The 20849-nt window shown below is 40.4% G+C and overlaps 1 protein-coding gene across 9 annotated transcripts in view; it reads left to right on the top strand.

Annotated features, from left to right (window-relative positions):
- AMBRA1 (autophagy and beclin 1 regulator 1) overlaps window positions 1-20849 on the top strand; it is a 149246-nt gene that overhangs the window by 25833 nt on the left and 102564 nt on the right. For 3 of the 9 annotated variants that reach the window (XR_004950832.1, XM_016146740.2, XM_016146736.2), the window contains exons 3-8: window positions 142-200; window positions 696-879; window positions 1729-1901; window positions 2858-2924; window positions 3483-3743; window positions 3900-4936. Coding sequence is in view for 8 of the 9 variants with exons in the window: in XM_016146740.2 (XP_016002226.2) it covers window positions 142-200; window positions 696-879; window positions 1729-1901; window positions 2858-2924; window positions 3483-3743; window positions 3900-4936 (1781 nt within the window). In the remaining variant the exon portion in view is untranslated. Of the gene's footprint in view, window positions 1-141; window positions 201-695; window positions 880-1728; window positions 1902-2857; window positions 2925-3482; window positions 4937-20849 lie in introns of all 9 variants that reach the window. The other 6 variants (XM_036220625.1, XM_016146739.2, XM_016146738.2 and 3 more) reach the window with 2 other exon arrangements.

Genomic DNA, 20849 nt, shown 5'->3' with positions numbered 1-20849 from the left:
CACTCTCTGTTAACCACTAGTCTATTGTCCATTAAACTTACACTGTGAATACTAATCTAGAATGGTTTATGTGCTTTTGAGATAGAGTAGGCCATGGTTTATAAATAATTAATTTTAACTTTCTTTTTGTTTGTTTCCCAGAGAGTAGAACTGCCGGATAGTCCACGCTCTACTTTCTTGTTGGCCTTCAGCCCAGACAGGTACTGGTACTTATCTGTAACTTAACTAAGACTCATGATATCATTGCTTTCTGTATATTTGGCCTACCTTGATCTTCCAAGTTAATGAACAGAACTTTGCCAGTGCATAAGAAAGGGAGAGAAAGTAGATGAGCAGTGCTAACTGTAAATATAATGGGAGTAAGTGAAGGGAACTATGACTATCAAGGATCAAAACTTAGGAAGTTTCTTAATAATGATTCTTTGTGTAATACAGGCCACCAGTGGTGTGATAGTTTTCCCAGCTAGAAAAAAATGTTCCCCGAAGAGGATAATTGTCATTTGGGGACAGTGTGGGGAAGCCAAAAGCTTTTAAAGATTAGACTATGTCTATTGTTTATAATGATCGAGGTGTAGTTTTTTTTTTTTTTTTCATGCTGGAATTGGGACAGTACCAATTTTCTCTGTGTCCAAAGCTGATAAAGTTAGTTACGTTCCCAGGACTTCGCATTCATCTCCTGCGCTTTGATTCCCTAGGACTCTTTTAGCTTCTACCCACGTGAACCATAATATCTACATTACGGAGGTGAAGACTGGCAAGTGTGTTCATTCTCTGATTGGACACCGTCGCACTCCATGGTGTGTCACTTTTCATCCCACCATCTCAGGCCTAATTGCTTCTGGATGCCTAGATGGGGAGGTTAGGATTTGGGATTTACATGTAAGTATTTCCTTTTCTTGGTAATCTTAGTGCAGAGATTCATTTACCATTGGGCTCTTAACTCTGGAGGAGAGACTAGCCCGGTTCTTAGGACTACATATGAGTAAATGGTGGTCATTGTCCCCTTAATTGATAGCAAGCCTAGCCCATAGTCCCCCATTCTGTGATGAATACCCTGTTTCAAGGGTCCCTGACCTCTGGGTCAGGGACTGGAACTGGTCTGTGGCCTGTTAGGAACTGAGCCACACAGCAGAAGGTGAGCGAGTGAGCCAGTGAAGCTTCATCTGTATTTGCAACCGTTCCCCAGCGCTAGCATCATCACCTCAGCTCGAGCTCAGATCGTCAAGCATTAGATTCTCATAGGAGCCCTGGTCTCTGGTGCCAAAAAAGTTGGGGATTACTGCTCTATATAACTATTCTTTTATGTGCCCATTGTGACATAGCACAGGAGGCTCTAAGATGTGTTCAGGATGGATTATTGTTGTCCTAGAGCAGGGATTGTACTGTACTCTGATCATGATTGTCAAAGCAATATGCTCCTTGTCCTGGTGACTGGCCGGTGGGTTGTTTTGCACCATATCATGTACCAAGTTTTCCTAGGCTTCAGAAACAGAAACTGTGCTGATGCTTACTGCTTGTAGATTGTAGATGACTTGAAGAACTGTAATATTTTTCTGATAAATTGGCAACACTGCCAGATCACTAATTTTCTACATTGTTTTGCAGAGGACATATTTAAAGTAGGCCCTACAATAGTCATTTTACCTTAAATGGATCGTTCTTGAAGTTGATATCCCAGTTTGCTGGTAGCTTATGACCTGATAATTTTTGGGATTGGTTCATTCATAGGGTGGCAGTGAAAGCTGGTTCACAGATAGCAACAATGCCATTGCCTCTCTGGCTTTCCACCCTACGGCTCAGCTCCTGCTGATTGCTACTGCCAATGAGATCCACTTCTGGGATTGGAGTCGACGGGAGCCCTTTGCTGTGGTGAAGACAGCTAGCGAGATGGAACGGGTCCGGTGAGTGTCGTGCCCACCAGCAATGTCTAGCATAGGATTGGTGTGGTGGAGATCATTTACACTTGCTATTATCTCAGGAGACAGATTGTTATTCCTGATCAGGGTAGGTTGTTATTCCTATGGCTTCTCCTTTTTAAGCAACTGGCCAGTCATCTGGGAAGCAGCTCATTTTGTTCATTTTATTTGTTCATTGTTGGCATCATCTTCTGGTCTCTAGACTGGAGTTGTTAGAATCTTTTTTAGGTTCAAAACTAACTGGGTTTGGGGTAGAGCCCCTTCTTTGAAAAACCTGAAAAGTCTTCAGGTGGTGGGTAGCTTGATGAGTAATTGCTCCTCCTTGATTATCTGTGTTTATCAAACTGGAAGATGGAGATGTAAGTATACATCAAATCTGCCAGTCGATATTTACTTAGCCTTCCAGATCAAAACACACATTGCCTGAATTCAAGTTGATGCATTGTTTTCCTTTGGTTCTCTTGGTTTTGCAGTTGGATATAAGCTAATTTTCTAGTCTCAGCTATCAGCTATATTGTTTGATGCTGAAACTGTTAATTGTCACCAGTACTCATGCCTCTTGCCAGTGGAGCTGCTGCATGAGGGAAGAGCTGAACTTGTGGCAGAGGATGGGAGCATTCTATGCTTTACTGTTATGATGAGCTCTTAGATATGAGCAAATGTGTGTTTAATGTAGCAGTTTCCTGGGATGGAAGCTAGATATTTGTTGTAATTATTTTTGTGATACAAATTCCCTTATTCTGGCAAGTGTGAGGAGGTAACAAGAAGTGTTGAGCTTTACTATTTTAATCTGTTTGAAAGTTTTGAAAGTCTCTAGAATGAAGTGGATATCTGGGTAATCCCACAATTACCAGTAAAGAGTAGTATAAATTTGAACACAGCTGTCCTCTTCTCAGTTAACATACTCTCTCTATGTGTATATGTGTCTCTTCTCTTTTCAGTCTGGTGAGATTTGATCCTCTTGGACACTACTTACTCACAGCAATCGTTAACCCCTCTAATCATCAGGTATGTTAGTCAGCAGTTCCAACTCCATCTAAACTGTGGGTTATTTTCTAAACCAGTGCTCTAATTTTGATTATATTGGACTTTAATTTTCAGTGCGCAAGTGTTTCTTCCCAGTCCAGATTCAAAATTAGCTTCAGACTGTGTATTCAAAGTTACAGCCATATTCTTGACAAGGGAGTCAGTTTTGAAACCCCCAAGTGATTGCCTCATTAGAAGTAAACAGGCACTGCTGGATAGCTTGTCATTCATGTGCCTCTGGCTGGTTAACATTTTGCTTTCCCTCACTGCCTCCATGTCATGGAGACGCCTTTTATAAGAGAGTTGGTTTGCCAGATGTACTCATTCAGAAATGTTGCTAATTGGAAATGAATAATTTAATGCCATATGATGATTCTGAATCTGAAGCCACAGTTCTCAGTGCTTCGGGGGGCTAGACTTGTTGCTTATCTATGAAAATTGTTTTCCTTGGATGATATCAGTAGTTTTTCTCTGATTTACCTGGAGGTTCTACTTAACTTCCTTGTTCTACCCTCCACCCCGCCTTGGTCCACGTTGCAGGGTGACGATGAACCAGAGATCCCCATAGACGGAACAGAATTATCCCACTACCGTCAGCGTGCCCTCCTGCAGTCACAGCCAGTTCGCCGGACACCTCTCCTCCACAATTTCCTGCACATGCTGTCCTCCCGCTCCTCTGGCATCCAGGTGGGAGAGCAAAGCACAGTGCAAGATTCTGCTACCCCCTCACCCCCACCGCCTCCCCCTCAGCCCTCCATGGAGCGCCCCAGGACTTCCGCTTACATCAGGCTCCGACAGCGGGTCAGTTACCCCACAGCTGAGTGCTGCCAGCACCTTGGGATCCTGTGCCTTTGCAGCCGCTGCTCTGGCACTCGAGTTCCTTCCCTCTTGCCACACCAGGACAGTGTTCCCCCTGCTTCTGCCAGGGCTACTACTCCTTCCTTTTCTTTTGTACAGACCGAGCCCTTCCATCCCCCGGAGCAGGCCTCATCAGCGCAGCAGGACCAGGGCCTCCTGAACCGGCCGTCTGCCTTCAGTACAGTCCAGAGCAGCACTGCCGGCAACACCCTCCGCAACCTCAGTCTGGGTCCCACCCGTCGCTCTTTGGGAGGCCCTTTGTCTAGCCACCCTTCTAGGTATCACCGAGAAATAGCTCCCGGGCTGACAGGATCTGAGTGGACCCGGACAGTTCTCAGTCTGAACTCCCGCTCTGAGGCGGAATCCATGCCCCCGCCCAGGACCAGTGCCTCATCTGTGAGTTTGCTGTCTGTGCTGAGACAGCAGGAAGGTGGCTCTCAAGCATCTGTGTACACTTCAGCTACAGAAGGGAGGGGTTTTCCCGCTTCAGGGTTGGCAACTGAGTCAGATGGAGGGAATGGCTCCAGCCAAAACAACTCAGGCAGCATTCGCCATGAGCTTCAGTGTGACCTGAGACGCTTCTTTTTGGAGTATGACCGGCTTCAGGAGCTGGACCAGAGCCTGAATGGGGAAGCGCCCCAGACCCAACAGGCCCAGGAAATGCTAAACAATAACATTGAACCTGAGAGGCCCGGCCCCTCCCATCAGCCTACCCCACACAGCAGTGAGAACAACTCCAACCTGTCCCGCGGCCACCTGAATCGCTGCCGTGCTTGCCACAATCTCCTGACCTTCAACAACGATACCCTGCGCTGGGAAAGAACCACACCTAACTACTCCTCTGGCGAGGCCAGCTCATCCTGGCAGGTCCCCGGTACCTTTGAGGGCATGCCATCGAGTGGCAGCCAGTTGCCACCTCTCGAGCGGACTGAGGGCCAAACGCCGAGCTCCAGCAGGCTGGAGTTGAGCAGCTCCGCTAGTCCGCAGGAGGAGAGAACTGTGGGAGTGGCCTTCAACCAGGAGACAGGCCACTGGGAAAGAATTTACACCCAATCCAGCAGATCTGGAACTATATCACAGGAGGCCTTACATCAGGATATGCCCGAGGAAAGTGCTGAGGAAGATTCACTCAGGAGGTAAGCAGGTGCTTTCCTGTCTCCTGTATCCCTCACTTTCCTCCTTATGTCTTTTCCTTCAGTCCTATAGATGTTGTGGCTGGATCTGGAGTGTTTGGGACCCACGCATTTGGTTTGGACCTCCCTAGCTTCCATTGCATCTTCATGGAAAATCTTGTTCTGGTGGCAGAGAGACAATAGGGCCTAGCAGTATGAGTCAGTCGGATCTGCTAGCTTCTTTTCTGGTTAAACTCAGGTGACCTTTAGCCTTAAAGGAGAGAGTGTAAATGAAGTTAGAGAGGCATAAGGAGGTAGAACCATTGACTTCCTCTGCCCTGCTTCTTGACCTTCTGAAAGGGTTGTGTGTTCAGGTCTAGTTACTGTGATATAGGAAAATGTCCCAGTGTACCTAGAAATTAGTAGTGAAAGAGAACCCGGCTTGGGACAGGTTAGTATTTTGGCTCTTGTGTCGCTTTGTGTTCACCTCTTAAATCTTATCTTTTGGAACGTTGCAGCCTGACAAAGAGAAAAGAAAATAGCACATATGTATATCAAGGAAAGTTCCTATTTTTTTAGGTATATATATATTTTTGACAGCAGGTTAGTTGCTTAGTTAAGATTTCTTGAGTAGATATTCCAGATGGACATTCACCTTGGGGTGAGGAAGAAGAATAATTCATAGAAGGAAAGCCTCTCCATACTCAGATCGGCATCCCAGTCAACTCTTTCATGGCAGAAACAGAGTGGGTGTAGTCAGTCGCCCACCACATGCTCCACGTATGGCTGTTTGCTGCACATCTATCTTTATTTATTAGGGACTTCTTTCTGTAAATCTGTAAAGGTCGAATCTAGCGTAATCACCAGCTCCCAGAATATGCCTGTTGGATCCAAACAGCATATTGCTCTGCACTGCATCCTCTATTGGAGCAACTGAAATTTCTTTGACATAAGCTTCTAGCAAGGGAGAGAATATGGATTGTGCACATAATGTACTTGTTATTTTAAGAGGATGCTTTAGAGAGTTACCCAGTTAATAAGTATTTGTTAAATGGTTACAATTGTTCCAGAACTGTGCTAGGCACTGTGAGGAACACAGAAGTCAGTACTTGGCCTTTGCCCACTGGGAGTAAACAGTGTTATTGTAGAGGCAAGACTTATTTACATGAAATTATGTTAAAAAATGTAGATGATTGAATGCTTTATTGTATGGTACTGAGATTAAATGTAGTATAATTTCAGGAAAAGGGAAGTATCAAAAAAGGCTTTACAAAATCAAGTCTTGAAAAATGGGTAGGGTTTAGAGAGGAAAAGAACTTTTTACTTTAGTGGAAGAGCACATACTAAGGGAGGAAAAGGCATGGTGTATGCAAGATAGCAGGTGGTTACCTAGGGCAGTTGCTAAGGGGAACAAAGGGAAACTTGGTTGGACGTGAAAGATAAAGTAATAGAGGTTGTTACTGTGCATGTGATTGAGACCAGTTCTGGATAACATCTAAATTCCTGGCTTTGGAATATTGTGTCTTACATCTGAAGCCTCAGACTCTGTGCTTCCTCTTTGTCAAAAGAGATGAGAAGGTAGCAAGCACAGTGCCTGACTTACATAATAGGCCTTCAAAAAGCTTATTAAAGGTAGCCATGAAGGGACTGCCTTCAATTACTGCTCTAAAATCCTGCCATTGCCTGTTTCCTTAGCATGAGTGGCTTGTCGTCAGCCTTTGTCTGTCCTATTCTAGCAGGACCTCTTCATTGTTCTGAGAGATACCTGAGTGGTTTAAAGTAAATGTTTGATAATAGAGATACCAATTTCTGAGGGCTTACTATGTGTTAGATACTGTGTTCTTGCTTTGAATTAATTATTTCTAATTCCCACAGCTTTGCAAGGCAGGTATTAAGTTTTCCATCTTATAGTTAAAGAAAGTGAGGCTGCGGGAAGTTAAGTGTTTTGTTAAAGGTCACCGAGTGGGGATTTGAACTCCGGTCTGCATGATTAAAGATTTTTCCAAGCTGCCTTCCATGGTATACTGTGGTAACATCATTTTTAGAGAACCATTTTTATTTATTTTTCTTTTAACTTTTTACTGTGGAAATCTTTAAACATATAAGAATGAAGAGAAAAGTATAAGTTAACTCTCATACCCTTACTACTTGATTCATAATTTATCAATACTTGGCCAGCCTTTTTTCATTTATATTCTCTATCTAATCCTCCCACCTAGATATCAGATAATTTTGTCTGAAAATACTCCATATGTTTTTCTAAAGAAATGCTGTCCAGTAAAACTTTCTAGAGCAATCACATAGTCTATATCCATGGTGTCCTGCGTGGGATATTTTGCCTTACTTCTGGAGCCTGGGAGTCTGTATGGTAGCAACTAGCCACATGTGGCTATTTGAGCATTTGAAATGCGGCTAGTGCGACAGGAACTACATGTACATTTTTCAATTTTAATTTAAATGTAAATAGCCACATGTAACTAAAATATTAATAATCACTTCTGAATAAAGAAAGCCATTTAAAATCCAGAAACTATTAAAAATCTATGAAAAATTTATGTAGACAAAAAATACTGTGTCTGTGGTTTAAATAAAGTTCTAGTATTTAAAAATGTATGGTGAAAAAGTCCATTGTCATCTTGCCATAAACAGTTTTATAAATGCCTTTTTTATCTTAAAATGTACAAATAGTACATGGTTATTGTAAAATTGTATATTTAATACAGTAGTTACATTCTTTATGGAGTCACTTTTAGACGAACCATGAAGACTGACATTTTACTCAAAAATGAAGTATATCGTAAAATATTCTAAGTGCACACCTTTTAAAGAAGGGCCACCACTTTCTCATAATTGAGTGGCTGCGTTTTAGTGTAAATACTAGTACTGACAGGTGCTAATCTGCATTTTCTACCACCTTCTAAAGGGGCCAACGTGCTCTAGCTGATGAGCCGGCCCTTACTTGGATATCCCCAGCAGGTGTCAGTGTTGGGCTGCTGCTGCCATCAGGCTAGATTGAGTAGAAAAGAAAGTGTTCCTGCTATATATGTAGGTCTGCTTGAAGGAAGACGATTTATTCTTTGGCAGTGGGAGAGAGACTAAAGAGGCATGTTTTGACCCTCAGTGCTGCTGATATAATTGATAGGGTTTGCAAATAGTGATATTATTAAACACTAATGTGTATTTCAGTGTAGATCTATGTTACCAATAATAACAGGTACACAATTTGTCTCTTTTTCCGTGTGGGCACTGGAAGGTGAGCTCTGTGTAGTCTGACTTCAACTTACAACTTATAACTTGGGTGACAGGCCCTTTGCTTCACTACAAGAAACTTCTTTTTGGGTTGAATAGCCTAGGATCTAGCAGGAGAAGATCAAGGTGTGTGGCTTGAAGCAGGAGTCGCCTTCAAAGGCTGTTATTAGGAAAGAGAGAAAACTTTTAAATGGCATCTTAAAACTGGAAAAAGCCTAGAGCTTAAAATGGCAGCCTCTTTTTCTACAGGTGAGAAAACTTAGATGCAGAGACAGGAAATAATTTTCAAGAGGCTCTTGTAGCAAAGTGGGGATTTGAATCCCTGGGTCCTAAAGGGGCCACTCTTTCCTACACTTGGTTTGAAATTAGTGCCTTCATACAGCAGCTTCTCCATCAAAATTTCAGTTGCTCCAGTAGATCATTAACTGAGGGGCTCTTCATTCAGGTCCTTTGTAAGAAATTGGAGGTCTCAAAGATCATTTGTAATTACTGTCTCTGGGTAGAAATGTAACCAACACAGTATTTAGGGACATAGGAGAAACACTGTTTTAGTTATTTTTCCATAGAAATGTATGTTTAGTTCTTCTAAAGTAATCTCAGGGAAGTTCACTGTTAAAATCCCAACATGTGGGAGATCAATAATAGGCTAAATCTTCCCCAACTAAATTGTTTCTCTACTCCTCCAGATGGGTAACAAGGCCTTAGGTCTGAAGTATTTAGTAAGATTGAGTATGTTCTGAGAACTGATGTCTTTTGATCTTTACTTTTCCTTATGATAAATGAAGATTGGGGAAGACATGGATGGTTATAGCATGCAATTTGGCCCAGATAATTAAAGGTTAGAGTTGGAAGTCCTCATTAGATTTCTAAAGTATTTCTTTTAGACTGTTGTGAGGGAATTGCTTTGGAGTAGAGCAATCTGAAGCCTCTTGAGACTTCACGGGTCAGCTAACTTGTTTGATCCTTCAGCACTAGTCACATGAGAATTATCTAGGGAACTTTCAGCAGAAACATCATTGATAGGGGGAAATAAATGGATATATCTAGTAGGGCTAGTCATAGGTCCACAAGAGAGAGAAGGCAACCCAGAAATTAGGAAAGTTTGTCTTTTCAGCTTCATTATAAAACAGAGAAGGGTCCAACTTGAGTAGTTTTTTTGTACCACTGACCTAACTGGGTCTAAAGGGTTTTTCTATCTAAAATCCCTCCCAGTTTCTTTGGATTGAAAGTATACGCAATTTATTATTCAAAATTGAGAACCGCTATCACCTTTCCTTTGGGAAATCTTCCCTAACTGCCTCGAGTAATCACTTCTTCTTCTTTGCTGCTTATGTACTAGAAATAGATACTTCCTTCTTTTTAATATGGCACCATGACAGAAAATTATTTGTTTCCCTTTCTGCCAGTGAACTCTCTGAAGGCAGTGATTATGTCTGTATCCCTACTGTACCTAGACTACTCCCTGGCACATAGTAGGTGCTCAGTAAACTTTAGTTGAAAAAAATGGAATTGAAATTATATCCCTTCGACCCAGTATACAGTGTAAACCTTTTGGCTTTTCCAGTAAAAAAGAAAAAAAAATACCCATTATTATATCACATCCTTTAGTCTTATAGAGTTGTTGGCTCAGTACATACTTGTCGAATAAGTGAGGTGGCATTGCCTAGAGTTGTATGTGGAAGACACCTTCTGTAACTTGAGCTCGAGTTTCCTAGAATTTATTCCTCTGATATTTCACTGTCGTGCCATGTTTCTGACTTGTGTATTTGTTGTCCTGAAACCTGTAATAAGTCTCATGCACCTGGTCACGCTGGCTCCCACTCACGATGACTCAGGGCCTACATGCTCCTTGAGTGCACTGGCATCATATACAGCTTTCTCTTGAGACCATTTTGTAGGTCTTTGGCTTGGCATCTCTGTGATATAATATCTCTGCCAGTCAGTGCTGCTGTTTTGCTTTTCTCCTTGAAGACTCTTCGCAGTCTGAATGATGGCATACTTGGTCTTAATAAAGTCTTGCTGAAGTCCAAATTAGATGTGAATAAACCAAATTAAATGTGAATGGGAATGTTTCCCATTGGTGCTTTATGTTTCTTGTAGTTTCTGTGGAAGGCTTTCACTGAATTTGGAAGTAAGATTTTTGGGTTTGAGAAAGTGGGTACCCTTTTTTTTGGGGGGGGGGGTCCATGCATTATTAGAATAATCTTTTTTTAGTTTTGAGATGATTTTAGATTCTTATATGATGAGAGTTTTGCTTTACCTCTAATTATGTCCCTAAAAAAAAACTGGTGGAATTATTGTCTTTGGTATTCAAGTTACAATAAACCCTTCCTAACTTTTGAGTTCCTACTCAGAAGTTTGGTATTAGATGACCAAGAATAGAGAATAATCCTCAACCAAGAGATTTTAATTTGAGGTATGAGCAAATCGTGACTTGTTCCTTCTGGGAAAAGAGAGAACCAGGTATTTGAGAAATCAAAGAGAGACAAAGCTGATGGTGGAATTAAGCAGCTGTTTTAGCAGAGGTAAGAGAAGCTGAGGAAAGGTAAACCCAGGCCTTAGAGGAAGGAGCTGAAGAGTATGTACAAGGGCTGCCCCTTGTGTGAGTGTGGCTCTTAAAACCCTGGGAATTGGGCTGGTGAAGAAATAACTGATTGGTCGATGTGTTCATTCATTCAGTTAACAAGTATGTACTAAGCACCTGCTACGTACCAGAAACTATTTAAAGACCAGCAATAAATCTTTCATTCTAATGGTAGAAAGAAAATAAAAAATAAATTAAATATCTAAGATGTCAAGGGTGATAAATTCTCTGGAGAAAACTTTTAAAACATAGGGGGTGCTGAGGTAGAAGTTTGCAGTGTTAAACGGGGTCATCAGAGGAAGTCTGATGACATTGGAGCAGAGACCTCAAGGAAGTAAGGGAGTAAACTGTAGGTAATGGGGCAAGGGTATTCTAGACAGAGAGATGGGCAAATGTAAAATCCCTGAGATGCTTGGCTGGAGCACAGTGAAAGACGAGGTGATAGAAGATGAAGTTAGGTAATGGGGACCAGATTATGCATGACCTTCTAAGCCATTTGAGGCATTTAACCTCTTCCTTTGAGTGATTTGGGAAGCCATCAGAAGAGTAGTATGATCTTATATTTTAAAAAGATCACTGTGGCTTCTAATTGAGAATAGACTGAAGAGGCTCTGCTAAATGCGGTAAATTAAAGTTAGGCCAACATCACACACTTTGTAGATTAATTTGTATCTTGAGATCGCAGTGAAAACAAGAAGACAGGAGTCCATGATTATGTCAGAATTAGTCCTTAAATGTTTGGGCGAAGAACTGCCAACTAAATAAATAAATAAAGCCTCTTAGTTTTATTATATACAACAAACCCCTGCTATCTGCCTCCCTCACCCCCAGCTATGATGAAACTTTGAGGAAGGGAGAGGCTGAAAAATTTATAGTGAGCAGGGGATCATAAAGTGAAAATTTAAGGTGCCTGTTTTTTTTTCCTTATAGAACTAATACAAATTCATTTGTAAGAATCCAGACATTACAGAAATGTATTACATAGAAAGTGAGCGTCCTCTGCAGTACTAGCCACTTAACAATTTGTGTTAACTCTAGATTTTTTTTTAATGCAAATAAAAATAGTTTTCCTTTTTTTGTGAAAATGGGATCATGCTAAATGTACAGTTCCATCATTTACATATTTCACTTAATATATGGACATTTTTCCATGTTGATACATACAGATCTTTAAACAGTGGCATAGTATTCCAGCAATTGGATGCACCATAATTAATTTAATCAGTTCCCTGTTGGTAGACTGGATTCTTTATGTTTGCTTTCACAAACAATGCTGCAGCATCTTTGTGTATTTGTAGTGTTTCTAAGGAGGATGAATTTTTACAGGTTCTAATTGCTGGGGCCACAGATTTTCAACATTGTTAGTGGTAAATAAAAATTAATTGTATACTATTTATTATTACTAATTTAAAATGTGTAAAATGACGTTTTCTATTTTCTCTTTTAGTGAACGTAATTTCATAGATATTTTGTAAGCTTATAGACTGGGACTCCTAATGCTTTTTTTCCCTTCTCCCATAAGGTCTTAAGTTTTTCAGTAGTAAATTCTTCTACCACTGGGTTTTTCAGGAACCTACTCCTCAGATTGAGAAGGACTTTTGTTTTAGTAATTCTAAATATTTGCCACCTAGAGGTGTCACATATCTTTCTTCTCCATATCCTTGTATGAGGGAGACATAACCTTGGTTCCACCTGTGGCATTCACTATTTACTGGCTTTGGGCCCTGTAGTCTTCTTGGTCTTGTTAAATGATTGAGGGAATCCAGGCATCCTTTGCCCCATCATAAGGCAATAACATTTAGATATTTGACTTTACTTCACGGGTAGTTAAAAACCCTTTTCTCTCTTTGGCAGAGAGAGTGAGGATAGGTTAAAAGAGAGGTACCATTGTGGTGAACCTTTTTCACCTTCGCTGCTCATCTGGTCACTCCTTATTTGAGCCTGTTTGAATTTTGACTATGATCCCTGGTTATACCCTCTCTTTCAGGATTTGGCAGACTTTTTTTGTGAAGAGCAAGGTAGTAAATAATTTAAGCTTTGTAGGCCATACTGTGTCTGTCGCAACTACTGAACCTTTGTTCTAGCATGAAAGCAGCCATGGACAACATGTAAGTGAATGAGCTTGGCTGCGTTCCAGTAGAACTTTATTTATGGACACAAATGCAATTTTCACGTGTCTTCTTTTGATGTTTTTCAGCTATTTAAAAATATAAAAATCATTCTTAGTTCGTGGGCTGTACAAAAATAGGCAGCAGGCCAGATTTGGCTGACAGGCAGTGGTTTGCCAATCTCTGCTTTATGAGAGCGTGATTTGATAGAGTCAGGTGCTATAGTAATAGAAGGTGTTATGATAATGAGAGCCCGGAAGAGCTAGGTATGGGACTTTTACAGTTGTCTCCTCTCAGTACTGTGGACTAGATGCCCTAAGTATTGGCTCTTGTAAGGTTCTTTTGACAGTTGAGAGCAGGCATAAGTGCATAGAGTCTTGTTTCTTCTGCTATCTGCCCTGAAGCAAGGTTTTCTAACCTAGCTCTATATCTGTCTTGGGAATTGTTAGCAAGCTGGGGAGGCTGTGCTGCTCGAGGTCCTCCAGGCAGTGTGCTTGACAGGCAACCCTTCCCCCACTGCAGGTCAAATTAACGTCTGGTAGGCTGATCTAAATTATCCCCCATCATCATTCTCTCTGGGGCTGAATGGTGTATAGCAGGCTGTGTGCTTTGTATACACACTAAGAACTTGAAAAGATGTAATCGCTTTTGTCAGCTCAGAGTGTTGGAGTGCTTCAGGGACTTCAGTGGGATCTATATGTGTGCTGCAAATACATGGGGAGCAATTTCCCATGTACTTATTCTTCCCCCTTCAGATCACCTTATTTACTGTATTTGTTCTAACGGTGCGTTGGAGGTTTTGCTAAGACAATAACACCAGGTGTATGGGATTTTGTTTGCATAATATATTTTGCTTATTGTAATCGGTCCCAGCCCATTAGAGCTGTGCAGGTAGCTCCTCTTCATCCCCTTGGATTTCTTACATATTTTTGGGGAGAAGGAGAATCCACTCCATCTTACTTCTGCTCCTTCTTGGGAACACATCTGACAATGTGTTCATGTGTGCAAATTTGGCTTTAGCATGTGGGCCTGTTACATTAACCCGGAGATCGCAAAATAACCTTCAGCTATGTTTATTTGGCCCTCACAGTGTTTCTAAAAATTGCGTTCTCTTCCATCATAAAAATCTAGATTTCTGGATTCTATTGAAAAAAATTAGACCTGGCTTGTACTCGCACATAATAACAATCAGCAGGAGTTGAGTAGTTATTACCCTTTTGATCAAGGCATGGTCCTTCTGTGTGCCTTAGCCTGTACTGAGGTGACTTCACTCATTTCAGTTTCCTACTTAATTCCAATTTTGTATTAGTTATCATTCCATTAGCGCAAGCAAAATGTGCTGTTGATGTTTATGTACAGGCAAGTATTTCCTAAGTGCCCTATCCCTGGGCTCCACCAGGGGGAGGCACTGGACATTGCAGTACCTGCCCATCCTACCTAATTCATCCACAAGGGGGTCTGCTGCTGCTGTAGGCTGACATGCTGACAGCCCCCTCACCTGAGAAGCTGCCTGACTTTTTAATAGCAACAATTAATAAACTCCTCCTCTGTTTCCAAAGAGGGAAAGTGGGGGTGCCAAGCTTTTTGCCGGCTGAGCAGATCTCTGTTATGTCAGGTTATGCAGTATGAAAGCAACCTTCCCTTAATGATGAACTATGTAAAATCTTGGAGAAGAATATCTGCACCTCTCTCCCTGTGAGCAGAATGGCCTGGACAGAGGTGTGAGTTCTGGTGAAAAGGCTGCTTGATTTGAGTGTCACCTGCCAGAAAATTAAAAATCAAGTTAGACCAGGATAGAAATTTGTAATAATAAAGGAATCAGAGGCTGAAAGTATGACCTTGTCATAGAAGGAGAATTGCAGCTTGTTAACGTTGTTGTTAACATTGTGCCCTCTTCTTCTGTTGCATCAAAGGGTATGGGTGTCAATCTTTTTGTCTCTTTTACTTTTATCCTACCGCACACATGTTCACATATGATTCTCAGTTTTCCTCTATCTTCCTGCTGTTCCTTGGATCACTTCGCCTCGGCAAGCTGGCTTTTAAATTTTTCTTTCTTCTGGTGGCAATTGTAATCCATTTTGTTTTTTTCTCCCTTATTATGATAAAAAAACACATAACACAAATTTACCTTAACAATTTTTAAATGTACAGTATTAAATATGTGCATATAGTTGTACAGCTGATCTCCAGAACTTTAGTTTTTTGCATAAGTGAAATACTATACTCATTGAACAATTCTTCATTTCCCTCCTCTCTCCATCCCCTAGCATCCACCATTCTTTTTCCTTTTTCTCCTAGTTCGATTGCTTTCAATAACCTCAAGTAGAATCATGTAGTATGTATTTTTGTGACTGGCTTATTTCACTTAGCATGATGTCCTTAAGGTTCATCCATGTTGTAGCATATGACAGGATTTTCTTCTTTTTAAAGGCTGAATGATATTATTCCATTGTATGTATATACCACATTCTCTGTCCATTCATCTGTCAATGAACATTTAGGTTACTTCTACATCTTGGCTATTATGAGTAATTCTGCAGTGAACATTGGTGTACAAATAATCTCACTGAGATCCTATTTTCAATTCTTTTGGATATACACTCAGAAATGAGGTTGCTGGATCATATATGGTAGTTCTGTTTTTAATTGAGGAACTTCTACACTGTTTTGCATAGCAGCTGCACTATTTTACAATCCCACCAACAGTGCATGAGGATTCCAATATCTCTACATTCTCGCCAACATTGTTATTTTGTTTTTTTTTTGAGAGTGGCCATCTTATGGGGCATGAGGTGATACCTCATTGTGTTTTGATTTACATTTCCTAGATGATAAGTGATGTTGAGCATCTTTTTATATGTTCGTTGGCCATTTGTATATCTTCTTTGGATAAATGTTTGTTCAAGTCCTTTGCTCATTTTTGTTGTTATTAAATTATAAATGTTCTTTATTTCTGGATATTAACCCTTTATCTGATAGTTTGCAAATATTTTCTCCTATAGATTGCCTTTTCTCTGTTGATTGTTTGCTTTATACAAGTTTTTTAAGTTGATGCAGTCTTTTGTCTATTTTTGCTTTTGTTGCCTGTGCTTTTGATGTCATATATAAGAAATTATTGTCCATTCCAATGTCATAAAGCTATTCCCCTATGTTTTCTTCTAGGAGTTTTAGAGTTTCAGGTCTTACATTTAGGTCTTTAATTTATTTTAAGTCATTTTTTAAATATGGCTTGAAAAGGACCCATCTTTATCTTTTGCATGTGAATAGCCAGTTTCTCAGTACTGTTTGTTGGAGAGACTATCTTTTCCCTATTGTGTAGTCTTGGCACCCTTGACAAAGATCATTTGACCATAAATACAAGTGTTTATATCTAGGCTCTCTATTCTGTTCCATTGGTCTATATATGTGTGTTTATGCCAGTAATCACCATACTGTTGTGATTACTGTAACTGCATTGTAACATGTTTTGAGATCAGGAAGTGCCACATCTCTAACTTTGTTCTTTATTTCTCAATATTTTGGCTCTTTGGGGTCTTTTGAGGTTTCATATGAGTTTTAGGATATTTTTTCTCTTTCTGCAAAAAATGCCCTTTGGATTTTGATAGGGATTGCATTTAATCTGTAGGTTGCTTTTGATATTATTGACATTTTAACAATATAGTCTTCCAATCCATGAACATGGGATGTCTTTCCATTTATTTGTGTCACTTCTTTGGTAAAATTTATTCCTAAATATTTTATTCTTTTTGATGCTATTGTAAATAGGATTGTTTTCTTAATTTCCTTTTCAGCAGACATAACCATTTTAAAATTTAAACAAGAAGGAACGCTTTTTTTCCTTTAAACTTTTAAAATCTAGTGTCTTCCTAGAAGTTTGGCACTCTTCTCTGCATGCTTTTCTGATTTCTTTTTTTTTTTAATTTGATTTAAAAAAATTAGTTTCAGTTATACAGTACATTGGTTATACATTTATATAGTTTATGAAATGATCCCCCCAATTACTCTGTCACCCATCTGGCTCTACATATAGCCATCAGGATACTATTGACTATATTCCCTGTGCTGTACTCTACATCCCCTGTCTGATTCCTTTTAATACTTGTCTCTTACAAGTTCTCAGAAAGAATTGAGGCAGAAATTGGGTTGATCATTTTCTGTTAGCTCCTCGAAGGCAAAGGACCATTGCTGTGATATCCTAATAGAGCTGCTGAATTTTTAGTCCTCCATAGAGCCACTAAATTTGACAGCTCTCTTAGATGGTACTATTTTGGATGTGATAAGGTCAGAGAGAGTAAATGTATCAGCATGTGTTTATTTTGATATCTTTGGTCAGTGGTTCTCAAAGTGTGGTTCCCAGACCAGGAGCATCAGTATCTCCTGGGAACTTGTTAGAATTCAAGTTTCTAGGCTCACCTCAGATCGGCTGAATCAGAAACTTGGGGCAAGGGGCATACATTCTTCATTTACAACAAGGGTTTTCAGGCGATTTTGATACACACTAAGTTAGAGAAGGTTTTAGAGCACTTAGGAACTCTTTAACAATACCACCACCTCTTCCCCCCAAATCTCTGGTGTACTGAGGCCCCTTGGCATTTCATAAACTATATATGAAATTGTTAAAGGTTTGTTTCCAGATGTCTCATGTGGTGCTTTGCTTTCATAGCCAAGGTTCCTTTGAGTACAGACGTGATTACTATAGGCTAGTAAGCTAACTTCAGGGACTTATTTCTAATGTTGCTGTTGTGACTATCTCAAAAGTTCTACAAGATCAGGAACTATTTTGTTCATCTACTGATGCATAACAAACCACATAACAAAACTTAATAACTTAAAATAACAGTTTTATCATCTTTGATTGTTCTTTGGGTAGACTGTGCTCAGTTGGGAAGTTCTTCTGCTGGTCTTGCTTGGGGTCTCACTAGAGTCATTTGGAGGCTCAGTTGAGACAGCTAGGCCTCTTTCCCTCTTCATGTAGTCTCAGGGACTCCTCTCTTCATGTGGTCTCTCCAGCAGAGAAGCCAGACTTTTTACTTAGCCGCTTAGGGTCTCCAAAAGTGACAGTTCCAAGAGGGAAGAAGCAGAAGCTGTCAGTTCTCTTTAAGGCTAGGCCCAGCAGGCACAGCTTGCCACATTCTCTTGGTTAAAGCAAGTAACAGGCTGGTTTAGCAGCATCCCTGGCCTTTACCCACTAGATACAGGTACATTCCCCTCACTCACCCAGTTGCTGCAACCAAAACTGTCTCCAGTTTGAATTTGGGAGGGGACCACACAAGGCAACAAGATTAGGAATTATGGTTCTTTGGGGTCCAGCTTTGGAGACTAGCTATTATAGGGACCATATCTATTTTATATACAAATGTATAGCCCAAAGTAGACACTCAGTAAATATTTGTGGTTTGAATCAGTGGTTGGCTAGACCAATAGACAGATTGGTGGACAGACAGATGACTGATTACCCTTGTTTCGTTTGAGTGAGGCTCATGTGATTCTTAAGGTGCGGATGTCCCTGATTATGCCTTTACAGTACTCATCCTTCAACACATGTCTTTCTTTCTAAGAAATTACCTTTTTAGGCATAGTGACTTGGGTGGCCAGGGCACATCATGTTCTCTATATATACTTTGGGAGTTGTAATTTAAGGAAGGAAAAAATAGTTGCAATTTATTGGATTTTGTGCTGGCTACTCTACATATGTTCTTACTTAATCATAACAACCTTGTGAAAGAGAGATTTCCCCTTAAATTTCCCTTAAATTTGGATGCTGAGGATAATGAATTTGCCCAAGGTCACACAGCTAAGCTAGTAAGTGACACAAGATGATGAATTTAAATTGCAATCTATTCTAAAGCTAAAGCACTGACTCGTTTCCTATATTAGTTATTAAGAATTTCTCTTGGTTAGTCTCAGATCATTAAGATATAGTAGAAGGTTTCTCAGCATCAGTACTTTTAACATTTGGGGCTGGATTATTCTTTATTGTGGGAGGCTGTCCTCTGCATTGTAGGAGGTTTAGCAGCATCCCTGGCCTTTACCCTCTAGATAGAGGTACATTCCCCTCACCCTGTTGCTGCAACCAAAACTGTCTCCAGACATTGCCATATGTCCCCTAGGGGGAATCCCCTCCCATTTAAACCCATTGATAAGTTATTTCATAATTCGCTGTCCTTGATTTTGCTGTTTCTTTAATATTACATCTCACAAGAAACTGGCAGTGGCTCCCAACCATCTTTTTCTTACAATAGTTAAAATAGTACTGCCTGGTTCTAGTGATCTTGAGTCATGCCTTTCTCACATTGCTTCTCTCCTCCTTTGCCTTGTCTGTTTGTGTTTGTCTGTGATTCCCCTAAATCAAACTGTGGAACTTTTTACCCAGGTATCGATTCAGCAGCATTCAGATCTCTGAGATTGTAACCAGTGCTAGTGAAAAGAAGACAATTTACCTTCTATTTATAATACGGGGGGGAAATGCATGTAAATATTTAGCAAGCTGGGAATTCAATGGTTTCCAGGCTCCACAGAGTTAATCTTCAGGGTACTATTGATTGACATGCTGGAGGATGTTAATGTGCCATTCTTTTGGGGAACGGGGGAGGAGAGTGGAAATTGCAGTTTCTCTACTAATTGTGCTTTAGGTGTCATTTATAACAATTTCATGTTGTCTAGACAGAGGGAAATGGTCGAGAAATTATTCCAGTGGAGTCAAATGCTGAGTCCAAAAGGAATTAAGGTTGCTGAAGTCGAGATCAGGATGAAAGGGCGAGTAGTATACTCCCAGAGGCAAATCAAAGTCAAAGGCCACTAAAAGAAGCAGTTCAGAATGAACCCAGGATATAAGAAAAGCCATTGTAGTTAGAGTTTTGTGTTAGCTCAAGGGCTAATAGTGGACTGTTTGGAGGCCTAGCTGGAGTCTGTCCTCTTGCCTATTTCTGTAGACTGCAGAAACCTCATTACTTGAACAGACATGTCAAGAAGGCTGCCTCTTTGCCTCTGGTTGATAAATGCCCTAGCCCACTGTGCATTCCTTTTTTCTCATTTTTGTAAGGCTTCACTTACTCTTTGCCCTCTTGATGTTGGCCCTAAGGTTTTGCTTCATATTATATAGTGTTTGCAACATACCAGTGTGAGTAGCCTGTAACTTAAGAGCAAGTGGCCTTGGTCAATGGTTTTTAAAATTTCAGGTCAGGAATGTGAATGTGAAAAATCACCTAAGAAGAAACGTACCGGATATTGAAGCAATAAATAATTCTACCCATATATTCTTTGTAGAACTAGTGGTTCTAGAAATAGATATTTTGGAATTGTCTGTTATTCTGAATAAAATTAGCTGAGAATTCAGGATTATTTAATTCTATAAATGTCTTCTTAATTTTGGGGGAAATCAGTCATTTAGGATGCACTGCCTCTTAATTAAAGTTTAAACCTGTATATCATAGCTGCTGTTTGTGAGGGTATATGTGCATGTGGTATCAGAACTAGCTGTGGAACTTGTTATCATTGATATACCCATCTTTAGGTGAAAAGCCTCTGATGTAAATTCCTAGGGGAAAAAAAATGTCGTTGGTCTATGAGCAGACCTCCCAGTTCTCCCAGAGAAAATGGATTCAGAGACAGAGTAAACATGTCCATTTAGATCACCTTAGGCCTTTGAATTCAGATGCCGACAAAAGTGAGTTTTAATTATGGAATAAAGTTTTATAATTGTAGTGTAATATGTCGAGGATATACAAGAGCTAAGCATAGTACCAACCAGTCATTTTACAGTTGTATTAAAAATAACCACCCTCTTGGCTATGACATTAATAGAATCTTCCCTTTCCCCCCTGGTAGGGGCTCTGGGGTCTGTGTTTAGCCGTTTATATCTATTTTAGCTATAAGGAAGTCCAAGTGAAAATCAGGTGATTGTGGAACCAGTAGGGACCTGGGGGGTAGGCAGTTGTGGGGACAGTGTATCTGGTTTGAGAACCAGCTTTAAGTTTCCCGCGGAGCCGGGGCTGCC

The sequence above is a fragment of the Rousettus aegyptiacus genome, unplaced genomic scaffold, assembly GCF_014176215.1.
Source record: "Rousettus aegyptiacus isolate mRouAeg1 unplaced genomic scaffold, mRouAeg1.p scaffold_m13_p_5, whole genome shotgun sequence".
In the NCBI taxonomy this organism is placed as follows: Eukaryota; Metazoa; Chordata; class Mammalia; order Chiroptera; family Pteropodidae; genus Rousettus; species Rousettus aegyptiacus.
Note: the sequence above shows the minus strand (reverse complement) of the source record. Positions and strands in the feature narration are given on the sequence as shown.